The 11,585-nt window shown below is 55.1% G+C and overlaps 2 protein-coding genes across 3 annotated transcripts; one reads left to right on the top strand and one right to left on the bottom strand.

Moving 5' to 3' along the window:
- Positions 1-106: 106 nt before the first annotated feature.
- Positions 107-5,392, bottom strand: BYSL (bystin like). The gene is made up of 7 exons (XM_054648687.2): positions 5,125-5,392; positions 4,244-4,400; positions 3,507-3,645; positions 3,259-3,392; positions 2,960-3,120; positions 2,304-2,406; positions 107-1,081 (listed from the first exon to the last, which is right to left on the bottom strand). The coding sequence occupies exons 1-7, from the start codon at positions 5,390-5,392 to the stop codon at positions 733-735; spliced, it is 1,311 nt and encodes a 436-aa protein (XP_054504662.1). The 3' UTR covers positions 107-732.
- A 33-nt stretch (positions 5,393-5,425) lies between these two features.
- MED20 (mediator complex subunit 20) lies at positions 5,426-10,616 on the top strand. 2 transcript variants are annotated; one of them, XM_077190496.1, is made up of 4 exons: positions 5,426-5,538; positions 6,278-6,429; positions 7,911-8,182; positions 9,416-10,616. In XM_077190496.1, the coding sequence occupies exons 1-4, from the start codon at positions 5,525-5,527 to the stop codon at positions 9,629-9,631; spliced, it is 654 nt and encodes a 217-aa protein (XP_077046611.1). In that variant the 5' UTR covers positions 5,426-5,524; the 3' UTR covers positions 9,632-10,616. The 2 variants fall into 2 exon arrangements, with proteins under 2 accessions (XP_077046611.1, XP_077046610.1); XM_077190495.1 differs by having other exon boundaries at positions 5,450-5,538; positions 7,929-8,182.
- Positions 10,617-11,585: the final 969 nt, after the last annotated feature.

Genomic DNA, 11,585 nt, shown 5'->3' with positions numbered 1-11,585 from the left:
GGAAACAAACCCTGGGGGGCTTTGTTGGGGAAAATCCATGGGCAAGGAGCTGCAGAAGCTGGTGGGGACAGGGACAGGCTGGGAGCACACGGGGCAGAGCCAGCCCTGACTGACACGGCTCTGGTTTTATTTCAGAGTACAGGAACAAGCCAGAGTGCCCAGGAACGGGCCAGAGTGTCCAGGAACGGGCCAGAGTGACCAGGAACGGGCCAGAGTGACCAGGAACGGGCCAGAGTGACCAGGAACGGGCCAGAGTGACCAGAAACGGGCCAGAGTGACCAGAAACGGGCCAGAGTGACCAGGAACGGGCCAGAGTGCCCAGGAACGGGCCAGAGTGCCCAGGAACGGCCCAGAGTGCCCAGGAACGGGCCAGAGTGCCCAGGAACGGGCCAGAGTGACCAGAAACGGGCCAGAGTGACCAGGAACGGGCCAGAGTGACCAGGAACGGGCCAGTGTCCAGGAACGGGCCAGAGTGTTCAGGAACGGGCCAGAGTGACCAGGAACGGGCCAGAGTGACCAGGAACGGGCCAGAGTGACCAGGAACGGGCCAGAGTGTCCCCGTGCTGGCAGCAGCGGGCTCCTGGGTGGCAGTGACAGCAGCACAGTCCAGCTCTGAGGGCACAGCCTGTGCCAGGGACTGCTCAGAGCAGCAGGATCCAGCAGGGATGCTCCAGCTCCAGGCTCCCAGCAGCACCCCAGGCCCAGGCCAGGCTCCAGCCCTTCCCTGCTCGCTCACTCCATGGCCAGCACCTGCTCCCCCTCCACGTCCCTGGTGCCGGAGTTCATCAGCTCCCGGCGGATCTCGGGCGAGATCTGGGGGTGGCTGTGGAACTTGAGCAGCTCCAGCAGAGCCTCCTTCTGCTCTGAGGACAGGTCCTCCTTGTAGCGCTGCGCCAGGGCCAGCAGGCTCTGGTGCCACAGCACGGGCAGGAGCCGCTGCTCCGAGCGGAAGGCCAGGAAGTGGAACACCAGGGCGTCCAGCACGCGGAAGGGCAGCGCGTATTTCTTGTCGATGAGCAGGCGCAGGAAGATGCTGTTGGCACCGCTGTACTGCATCTCTGCCAGCTTCAGCAGGGCTGCACTGAGGGAGGGACAGCATGGGGACAGCTCAGGGGGTGGGACATGGGGACAGGGGAAAGCTCAGGGGATGGGACATGGGGACAGGGGACAGCTCAGGGCATGGGACATGGGGACAGGGGAAAGGTCAGGAGATGGGACATGGGGACAGGGGAAAGGTGAGGGGACAGCTCAGGGGATGGGACACAGGGACAGGGGAAAGCTCAGGGGACAGCTCAGGGGGTGAGGCATGAGGACAGGGGAAAGGTGAGGGGACAGCTCAGGGCATGGGACACAGGGACAGGGGAAAGGTCAGGGGATGGGACATGGGGACAGGGGAAAGCTCAGGGGACAGCTCAGGGCATGGGACACAGGGACAGGGGAAAGGTCAGGGGACAGCTCAGGGGATGGGACACAGGGACAGGGGAAAGGTCAGGGGACAGCTCAGGGGGTGGGACATGGGGACAGGGAAGGGCTCAGAGTCAGGACAGAGTCACAGGGACACAGGAAAAGTGAGGGGTCAGGGGACAGGGACATGGAAGCAGTCAAGGGTCAGGGGATGGAGCCACGGGAACACAGGAGTGGTGAGGGGACAGGGACACAGGAGTGGTGAGGGGTCAGGGGATGGAGCCACAGGGACCAGGGAGGGGCTTAGAGTCAGGACACAGAGCAACAGGGACACAGAACAGGGTGAGGGGCCAGGGGACAGAGCCACAGGAGAGGTGAGGGGTCAGGGGACAGAGCCACGGGGACACAGGAGGGGCTGAAGAGCCAGGGGACAGAGCCATGGGGACACAGGAGAGGCGAGGGATCAGGGCATGGAGCCATGGGGAACAGACACAGAGGGCTCAGGGTCAGGGGACAGAGCCATGGGGACAGAAGAATGGGCACAGGTCAGGGGATGCTGGGTTGAAGTCACGGGGACCAAGGAATGGACAAAAGAGGGGCCAGGGTGGAGCCACAGTGACCAAGGCTGGAGCACAGAGTCACAGGGGCTGGAGCCATGGGGACCAAGGTGGGGCCAGGCAGGAGCCATGGGGACAGAGGAGGGACCACAGGGTTCAGGGGGAACTGGACTGGACCATGGAGCACTCAGGCACAAAGCTGAGCCTTGGAGCTCAGCCCCAGAGGGAGCTGAGTGACCGCTCATCACCTCCAAGGGCTGGAGAGGCTGAGGGCTGGATCCAAGGAGCTTCCCAGGGTCCCTGGAGGAAAAGCTCTTCCCCCCCAGCCCCTCAGGGCCTCACCTGGAGTGCAGGACGGGGATGGAGCACTTGCTGAGGATGCTGCCGATGATGATGGCCTCCCTGAGCGTGCAGGTGCCAGACTCGCACAGCGGGATGAGGATCCCTGCAATGGCAACAGTCAGACACATTTCATGAAAAATCCTTTCCTTAGGATTGTTTCTCCTGAGAAGCTGAGAGGCCTCAGGAACAAAATGCAAACAATGGTTGTCTGCTGCTGTGGAATGCAACAGGTGCATCTGGGATTGGGCTCATGGGGTTGTTTCTAATTAATGGCCAATCACAGTCCAGCTGGCTCAGACTCTCGGTCAGACACAAACTTTTGTTTCCATTCTTCTTCTTGCTTGCTAACCTTCTGATGAAATCCTTTCTTCTATTCTTTTAGTATAGTTTGAATAGATCATTTACTTTTAATATAATATATATCATAAAATAATAAACCAGCCTTCTGAACATGGAGTAGTCAAGATTCTCATCCCTTCCCTTGTCCTGGGACCCCTGTGAACACCACCACAGTCAGGCACCAACCACCTCCACGCACAGGCTCAGCCCCTTCCCCCTAGAAACCCCCACTCCTGCAGGAGCACCTGGACACCCCTGCCATGCACCAGCCCCTCAGGAGCCAGCCAAGCCCCAGAGGAGACCCTGAGGACCCCTACCCTTGAACCAGGCTGCTGGTTTGAACAGGGCCTTCTTCAGAGCCATGTACAGGTGGAAGTTGAGCCTCTTGTACTCGGCGATGTCGTCCCGGATCCGCGGCAGCAGCACCAGGTTGTAGAACCTCTGGGCCATCCTCTCCTTCAGGTTGGAGGAAAATATCCTGGGATCAGCAAATCATGAAGGGATGGATGAGGAAAGGAGGCCAAATGGGCAGGTTGGTGTTTTGTGAATCTGATTCTGGTTATGGGAATAAAAACCCTAAAAATGCCATGCTAGAGGATCCCTGAGGTGACCTTACCTGGTGGCCTGGTACATGGCAGCAGCTGTCCACGTCTCTGGCTCAGTGATGTAGAGGATCTGCTCCCAGTTGGACAAGGCAGGGATGATTTTGAACGCCTTGGGGAGCTTCCCACTCCTGTACTTGGACAGCACCTTCAGAGACAGGGACAGGGACCAGGCTGTGACTGGGGCAAGTGACAGCAGGGACAAGAGAGCGTTGTCACCTCAGGGTGGTGGTGGCTGTGGGTTTGGATGTTCCATCCTCACCTCCCTGACGCCCCTGTAGACCTCCAGAACACGGGGGTCGAGCTGGGGCATGGGGCAGCCTGAGAGCTCCGACAGCGCCGTCTCCACCTCCGTCTGCTTCTCCGTGATCTTCTCCATGATGATATCGGCCAGCGTGCGCCTGGGGACAGCGGCAGGGGGGACATGGAGGGCTGGCAGGGACAGGGGGGACATGGGAGGGCTGGCAGGGGACAGGGGGGACATGGGAGGGCTGGCAGGGACAGGGGCAGTGGGGACATGAGAGGGCTGGCAGGGACAGTCAGGGGGACATGGGAGGGCTGGCAGGGGACAGGGGGGACATGGGAGGGCTGGCAGGGGACAGCATCTAAGGGACATGAGAGGGCTGGCAGGGACAGGGCAGTGGGGAATTGGGGGGATGGCAGGGACAGGGGCAGGGGGGAATCGGGGGCTGGCAGGGACAGGGGCAGTGGGGAATTGGGGGGATGGCAGGGACAGGGGCAGTGGGGAATTGGGGGGATGGCAGGGACAGGGGTGAGCCAGGGGCTGCCCAGGGAGGGGGGCGAGCTGGGGTCTGTGCATGGACCAGGGGGTCACAGGGGGATGACACGAGGGGATCACATCACATGGGATGGGGGTGACCTGGGGGCTGCCACGGGACAGGGACTGAGACAGGACCAGGGGTGACTCGGGGGCCGCAGGGGCTGACACCGGACAGGCACAGCCGGTGCAGGGAGGCGGCCCCTGCCCGGTGCTCTCACCTCAGGGGCGGGTTCTTGTTCATGAACATCTCGATGGCTTTCTCATCCTCGGGGTCCACCTCCACCTCCCCGCCGTAGTCCCCGCTCCGTCCCGCGGCCGCCGCTGCCTTCTCCAGCGAAGGCCACTCCTCATCATCCTCCGAGTCCGAGCCGGGACCTGCGGGGAGCGGCGCTGGCTCAGCCACCCTCGGGGTGCCACACACCCTCGGGGGTTTACCAAGGGTCACCAGGTTTACCATGCATGTATTTTATCATTGGCTTTTCGCAAATATTAAAATGAAGATTATACGTGTTGTGTTAGAAAGTGATGCTGCATTAATTGTCTTAAGTACTGTGTTAAATATAGTTTTGGGTTATAAAAAATGTTAAAATAGAAACTATGCTATGTAAGATACTTTTTTTTTTTTTAAAGAAAGGACTTGCACGGAGATAGCAGCCACAGGACATCTGAATCTTTCTGAGAAAGAGAATTTATTGCCCTCTTATCAGAAGAAACGAACTTCTTCCTGCCTCAAAGGTGCTGTCAGGATTCAGAGGAAGAAGCTGACACTGCCCAGACAGAATCCTGTGTTTGAATGGAATTTATGCATCATGCATGAAGTGTATGAACATGCAAGAGGCTGTTGCTTTTAAGGGTTAATCCTCTGTTTAACGTGGGTCCTTTTTCGTGCTCGTGCTGCCCAGAGAGAGGTACCCGGACCCAAAAAGTACCCAAAAAGCCCGTAACTCTTCGTCTCTATTGTCTCATATTGTCCTAATTCAAGTTGCCCAAATTATTATTACTCTAATTGTATTACTATTTTTATAACCATTTTATTACTATTAAACTTTTAAATTTTTTATAAACAAGCGATTAGCGTTTGGGGTTTTTTTTGGCTCACCGAGAACCGCGCTGCGCTGCCGGGGCGCTGCGGGCGCTCCGGGGCCGTGCTCGGCCTCCAGCTCCTCCTGCTGCCGCCGCGCCTGCTCCAGGATGCGCCGGGACAGTCGCGCGTCCACGAACCCGTCCCCGCCGCCGTCCCCGCCCGGCTCCTCCGCCCCGCGCTTCTCCCGCGCCCGGAGCCGCGGGGCCGCGTCCTGCAGGATCTGCTCGGCCAAGGGCAGCGCCGGGGCCGGGCCGGAGCCCCGCGCCCGCCGGGCCTTGGGCATCGCGGCGGAACCGGGGGACAGCGCAGCGGCACCAGACAGCGACACGCGGGATCTGCCCCCGCCTCTTCCGGCGCGGATCCGCCTCTTGCCGGTGCCACTGGCCCCGCCCGTTCCGGCGGCGGCACCGGCACCATGGGGGTCACCTGGTGAGAGCGGGGGATCCGGAACGGGGGGAAAGCACCGGAAAGGGCTCCTGGAATGGAGATGGAACCGGGATAGATTCCTGGAATGGCGGGGTGGAACCGGGATAAATAGACTCCCGGAATGGGGGGGCAGAACCGGGATAGACTCCTGGCATGGGGGGCGGCACCGGGAAGGGCTCCTGGCATGGGGGGCGGCACCGGGAAGGGCTCCTGGAATAGGGGGGCAGAACTGGGAAAGGCTCCTGGAATAGGGGGCAGAACCAGGAAAGGCTCCTGGAATGGGGGGCAGAACCAGGAAAGGCTCCTGGAATAGGGGGGCAGAACCGGGAAGGGCTCCTGGAATAGGGGGGCAGAACTGGGAAAGGCTCCTGGAATAGGGGGGCAGAACCTGGAAGGGCTCCTGGCATGGGGGGCGGCACCGGGAAGGGCTCCTGGAATAGGGGGGCAGAACCGGGAAGGGCTCCTGGAATGGGGGGGCGGCACCGGGAAAGGCTCCTGGAATAGGGGGCAGAACCGGGAAAGGCTCCTGGAATAGGGGGGCAGAACCTGGAAGGGCTCCTGGAATAGGGGGGCAGAACCTGGAAGGGCTCCTGGCATGGGGGGACGGAGCCGAGCGGGCTCCCGGCGCGGGCAGCCCCGGGGGCGCGGGGAGAATCTCCGGGCGGGGGATGCGGAGCAGTGCCGGGGACGCGGCCGGCGGGCGGTGTCCCGGTGGGTCCCCGAGCCCCGGCCCGTGTCGCAGCGTGTCGCAGGTGCCGGTGGCCGAGGGCAAGAGCGTGCAGCAGACGGTGGAGCTGCTGGCGCGGCGGCTGGAGGCGCTGGGCGCGGACAAGCAGGGCACGTTCGGCGTGGACTGCGAGACCTATCACACCGCGGCCGCCCTCGGCACGCAGGGTCAGCAGAGCCCTTCTCCAAGCTCCTCTTTGCCTTTTCCTTCCCGTCCTTTTCCTCCTTCTCTCCTCCTTCCCCACCTGCCCTGGAGGCGCCTGGATCTGATGCTGCTTGATGGGGTTTAGGAGTTACAGTGGCAGTGCTGGACTGGCTGATCTTGAGGGTCTCTTCCAACTTTCATTACTCGATGATTCTACAATTCCTTTGTCCCTTTTCCCTGTCCCCTTTTCCCGTTTTCCTTTTCCCTCTTTCCCTCCTTTTTTCCTTTTCCCTCCTCCACTGGCTCCCCCCATCCCTTCCAGGCACTGATGTGTTCACAGCCCTGGCTCTGCTGAGCCCTTGTTCCCAGCCAGACCCATTGGAATGTTCCAGAGCAGCTTTTTCCTGCTTTTTTGGCAGCTGGAACACAGAGCAGAGGCCAAGCCCAGGCTCCCTCCGGGCAGTGGGTGCTCCTGGGGTTCTCCTCTCACCTCACCCCGAGCCGTGCTGATGTTTTATCCCGGTGCTGCCGAGGATTTTCTTTTTTTCCCCTATAAACTTCCATAAGAAAATCCAAACTCTTCCCTGAATGGATACCATAATAAACACATGAGGATCCAGAATTAAAGCAAGGAGGAGGAGAGGCAGGAAGAGGAATTCCTGCTTTAAGGCAGGAATTTTGTGGGAACCCAGGAGATTCCTCTGGCTGCCTTGGAGGGCTCGAGACCCTACCCAGAAGCTCAGAGACCTTGGCACAGAGCCCTGGACCCCTGTGCCTTTGATTTAGCCCTTGATAAAAACAATTACCAACCTTTATGTGAAAGATTACAAGCCACGAAAGTTTAAGTAGAATGATAGTGAATTTATTACAGGGTGAAAAATAGATTTTTTTTTGGGTTTTTAGAATGGAGGTTCAGGGGGCAAGATGGAGGGATCTGGGCATGTCCAGCCTTTCTCCTTCTTCTTCTTCTTGGCCTCCATCTTCTGGGTGATGTTGGCACTTTTAGATTGGTTTAGAGTAGAAGCTCACTGTCTGACATTGGTGATGGGTGTTGGAAAGTAATTGTAAATATTGTAGATGTAGTTTTTATATTGTAGATGTAGTTTTTATTATAAAGACATAGCACTGCCCCAGGGGCAGGCAGAGTGCTTCTGTCTGTCCTGCTGAGCAGACCTCAGCTAGATAAGAGAAAAAATTTTATAGATGGGGAACAATAAACAACCTTGAGACCAAGAACTGAAGAGCTCTGACTTCTTCTTTGAGTGCTGGAGTGGGAAAAGGGTTCCCACAAAATTCCTGCCTTAAAGCAGCTCCTCTTCCTGCCTCTCATCCTTGCTTTAATTCTGGATCCTCACGTGTTTGTTATGGCGTCCATTCAGGGAACAGCTTGGGTTTTCTTATGGAAATTTATAGGGGAAAAGAAATCCTGGGCAGCACCGGGGTAAAAGATGCATCTTGGGGTCGTTCTGAGCAGCAGAGAATCCGAGAGAATTTGTTTTTGCAGCCCTGGCTGTGATTGCAGGGCAGACAGGGAAGCTGATGTACGTCATGCACAACTCCGAGTACCCCCTGAGCTGCTTCGCCCTCTTCGAGAACGGGCCCTGCCTGGTGGCCGATGCCAACTTTGACACCCTCATGGTGAAGCTCAAGGGCTTCTTCCAGAACGCCAAGGCCAACAAGATCGAGAGCCGCGGCACCCGCTACCAGTACTGCGACTTCCTGGTGAAGCTGGGCACGGTCACCATGGGCCCCAGCGCCAGGGGCATCTCCGTGGAGGTGAGAGCCCTGTGGGAAGGGTGGGGAATTCAGGGATGGGCAGGGGGATGCCGTGGGAGAAGCTGGAGAAGGTTTAGGGGTGGTGGAATTGAGGGTGTCTGAAGCGAGCCAGCGGGGAAGGTGGAGAGAGGAGATTTAGTGACAAGGGCGTGGAGTTCCAGGAAAAGCTTCACACTGCCAGAGGGCAGGGATGGATGGGATAGTGGGAAGAAATTCTTCCCTGGGAGGGTGGGAACACCCTGGAATAGATGTCCCAGAGCAGCTGTGGCTGCCCCCAGATCCCTGGAAGTGTCCAAGACAGGGGACTTGGAGCAGCCTGGGACAGTGGGAGGTGTCCGTGCCCTGGATGAGCTTTAAGGTCCCTTCCCCAAACCATTCCACGATTCTGGAATTCCCTGTCCTGTCTGTGTCTCAGCTGTGTTGCTGGTGCAGCAGGCAGGTTTGGATCTCCTCTCCTGAGGTTTAATCCTTGGTGCTGCAGGGCTGTCCCTGCAGTGGGAATCCCTGCAGGAATTCCATCCAGATAAAAAGCTGATGAAATTCCAGCTGCACAGCACAAACACCATCCCTCATGTTAACCATCATGGTAATAATGGATAAAACAACCTCTCCAGTGCTAATTCCATGCTGAGTTGGGGCTTGCTGTCCTTCCCTTTGCATTTTACCTTCCCTTCCCTTTGGAAAGGGTCTCTGGCATGTTCCCAGCACGTCCTGTCCTGTTTGCATTTACCCATCCTTGTTAGATGCTGAATATTTTGAGATGTTTCCATGAAAAGCCTTCCCTGCAGGGAGGCTCCAGGGCTCTGGGCTGTGTTCCCAGGTGGAATTCTGCCCCTGTGAGCAGCTCCAAGCCTGTGGGGATGTGTTCCCAAGTGGAACACTGTTCTTGATTCCAGCTCCAAGCCTGTGGGGATGTGTTCCCAAGTGGATTTCTGCCCCTTTGAGCCATTCCAGAGCTCTGGGATGTGTTCCCAGGTGGAATTGTGCCCCTGACACCATCTCCAAGCCTGTGGGGATGTGTTCCCAGGTGGAATTCTGTCCCTGTGAGCAGCTCCAGGGCTCTGGGATGTGTTCCCAGGTGGAATTGTGCCCCTGACACCATCTCCAAGCCTGTGGGGATGTGTTCCCAGGTGGAATTCTGCCCCTGTGAGCAGCTCCAGAGCTCTGGGCTGTGTTCCCAGGTGGAATTCTGCCCCTGTGAGCAGCTCCAAGCCTGTGGGGATGTGTTCCCAGGTGGAATACTGCCCCTGTGTGATCGCCAACGACTGCTGGAACCTGCTGATGGAGTTCATGCAGAGCTTCATGGGCAGCCACACGCCCGGGCTCCCGTCAGTGTTCGGCTCCAAGCACGACAGCACCTACAGCCCCGGGGACACCATGGTGCAGTACATGGAGCTCTTCAACAAGATCCGCAAGCAGCAGCAGGTGCCCGTGGCTGGCATCAGGTGAGGAGCAGCCCCTGCAGCTCCTGACTGCATCCTCAGCCTGCCTGCACCAGCAGCTCCCCCAAAATGAGCCACAGGAGCTTTTCCTTCCGGAGATTTCCCCGTTTCGAAGCTGTGCCGGGGGTAATTCTGGGAGCCCTGCACGGGTTGGGATTATTGCATCCATTGGTTCTGTTTGGACACTGAAAGGAGAAATTCCAGGAAAATACAGACATCTCTTCAATTTCTATTTTTTTTTTATATATCCACATCAGTGTTTTGTTGTATTTTATCCCAATAAAAGGCTGGGTTTTGTGTCCCTGCAGTGAGAGTTGTGTTGTGAACTTCCAGCCTTCACTTGGATCTGCTTTATGCTCCCAAAGCAAACAATTCCCTGTGAAAAAAATCCAGGAATTCCCTAAGGGATTTTTAAGGGAATCCCTAATTCCCTAATTTTCCTGTTCCTGGCACGTTCTTACCTTGCCTTCATCCTCAGTACCTGATGGGAATGTCAAAATCTGCTGCCTCCCTTGGATCCATTGGTTCAGTGTTTTTTTGGACAGTGTTTGGTGCAGGGAAAATAGAAATTCCAGAAAGTTACAGACATCTCTTAAATTTCTATTTTTTTTATGTCCACATCAATGTTTTGTTGTATTTTATCCCAATAAAAGGATAGGCTGCCTCCCTTAGATCCATTGGTTCTGTGGTTTTTTGGACAATGTTTCATGCAGGGAAAACCGAAATCCCAGAAAGTTACAGACACCTCTTAAATTTCTATTTTTTTTATGTCCACATCAGTGTTTTTTTGTATTTTATCCCAATAAAAGGATAGGCTGCCTCCCTTGGATCCATTGGTTCTGTGGTTTTTTGGACAATGTTTCATGCAGGGAAAATCGAAATTCCAGAAAGTTACAGACATCTCTTCAATTTCTATTTTTTTATGTCCACATCAGTGTTTTGTTGTATTTTATCCCAATAAAAGGATAGGGTTTGGTGGTTTGTGTTGTGAATTTCCAGCCTTCACTTGGATTTGCTTTATGCTCCCAAAGCAAACATTTCCCTGTGAAAAAAAAATCCAGGAATTCCCCACTTTTCCTGTTCCTGGCACGTTCTTACCTTGCCTTTATCCTCTGTAGCTGATGGGAATGTCAAAATCTGCTGCCTTCCAGTTGAAGGCTCTGGATAAATTAAAAAATAAAATAAATAAGCCTGGCAGGAGCTTTGTCTGGCACTGAGAGAATTCCAGCTGTTTTATCCCATTGTTTTTAAGGTAGATAATAAATATCCCGTCCCTGCACACCATTTGAGAATTCCTGATGGCTTCAGATTCAATGGAATAAGGAAGGATTTGGGCAATAAAAGCCAAAAATTCATTGTATGTCATAATGATATCACTTCAATGTATTTTTTTTCCTTCATGTTCCTGGGAAGGCACCAACATTCCAGAAAAAATATTGTTGGTTCCTTGCCCATACATGTCTGAAGAGCAAAGAAAACAGAAATAATTTGTCTTAAACAGGCTTTTATATGAAGCAAAAAGGAAACAAAAAAAAAAAAAGCTGATTTGTGGCTTGATTTTCTGGCTGAGAACTGTTTTGTTGTATTTTATAAATGTAACACTCCATTGTTTATACTTGCAAACCTAATTAACTGTTAGAGTGCTCAGAGCTCTTAGTTGTGAAGATTTAATAAATTTAATCAGCACAGGGCCCAGAAAGAGATGGTTCATGAGCCATAAGAAATGGCTCAATGTCCCCTAAGTGAGGTAAAAATACACTGAATTTTTTGCAGCTCTTAGCCCCAAGTTCATGACTGTTCAGTGGTGAAAATTCACTGTCCTTCCATGTAGCTAAACTGGGAAAACTTTAAGGAACAAACTGGGATTTATAGGGATGGTTATCCCTGTCCTGTTTCCCATTAAAACCCTTAAAGTTTAAAAAAAAAAACCAGTTAATGAGCAGATTAGTCATGGTGAATGT

The sequence above is a fragment of the Agelaius phoeniceus genome, chromosome 25 (genome assembly GCF_051311805.1).
Source record: "Agelaius phoeniceus isolate bAgePho1 chromosome 25, bAgePho1.hap1, whole genome shotgun sequence".
Lineage (NCBI taxonomy): Eukaryota > Metazoa > Chordata > Aves > Passeriformes > Icteridae > Agelaius > Agelaius phoeniceus.
Note: the sequence above shows the minus strand (reverse complement) of the source record. Positions and strands in the feature narration are given on the sequence as shown.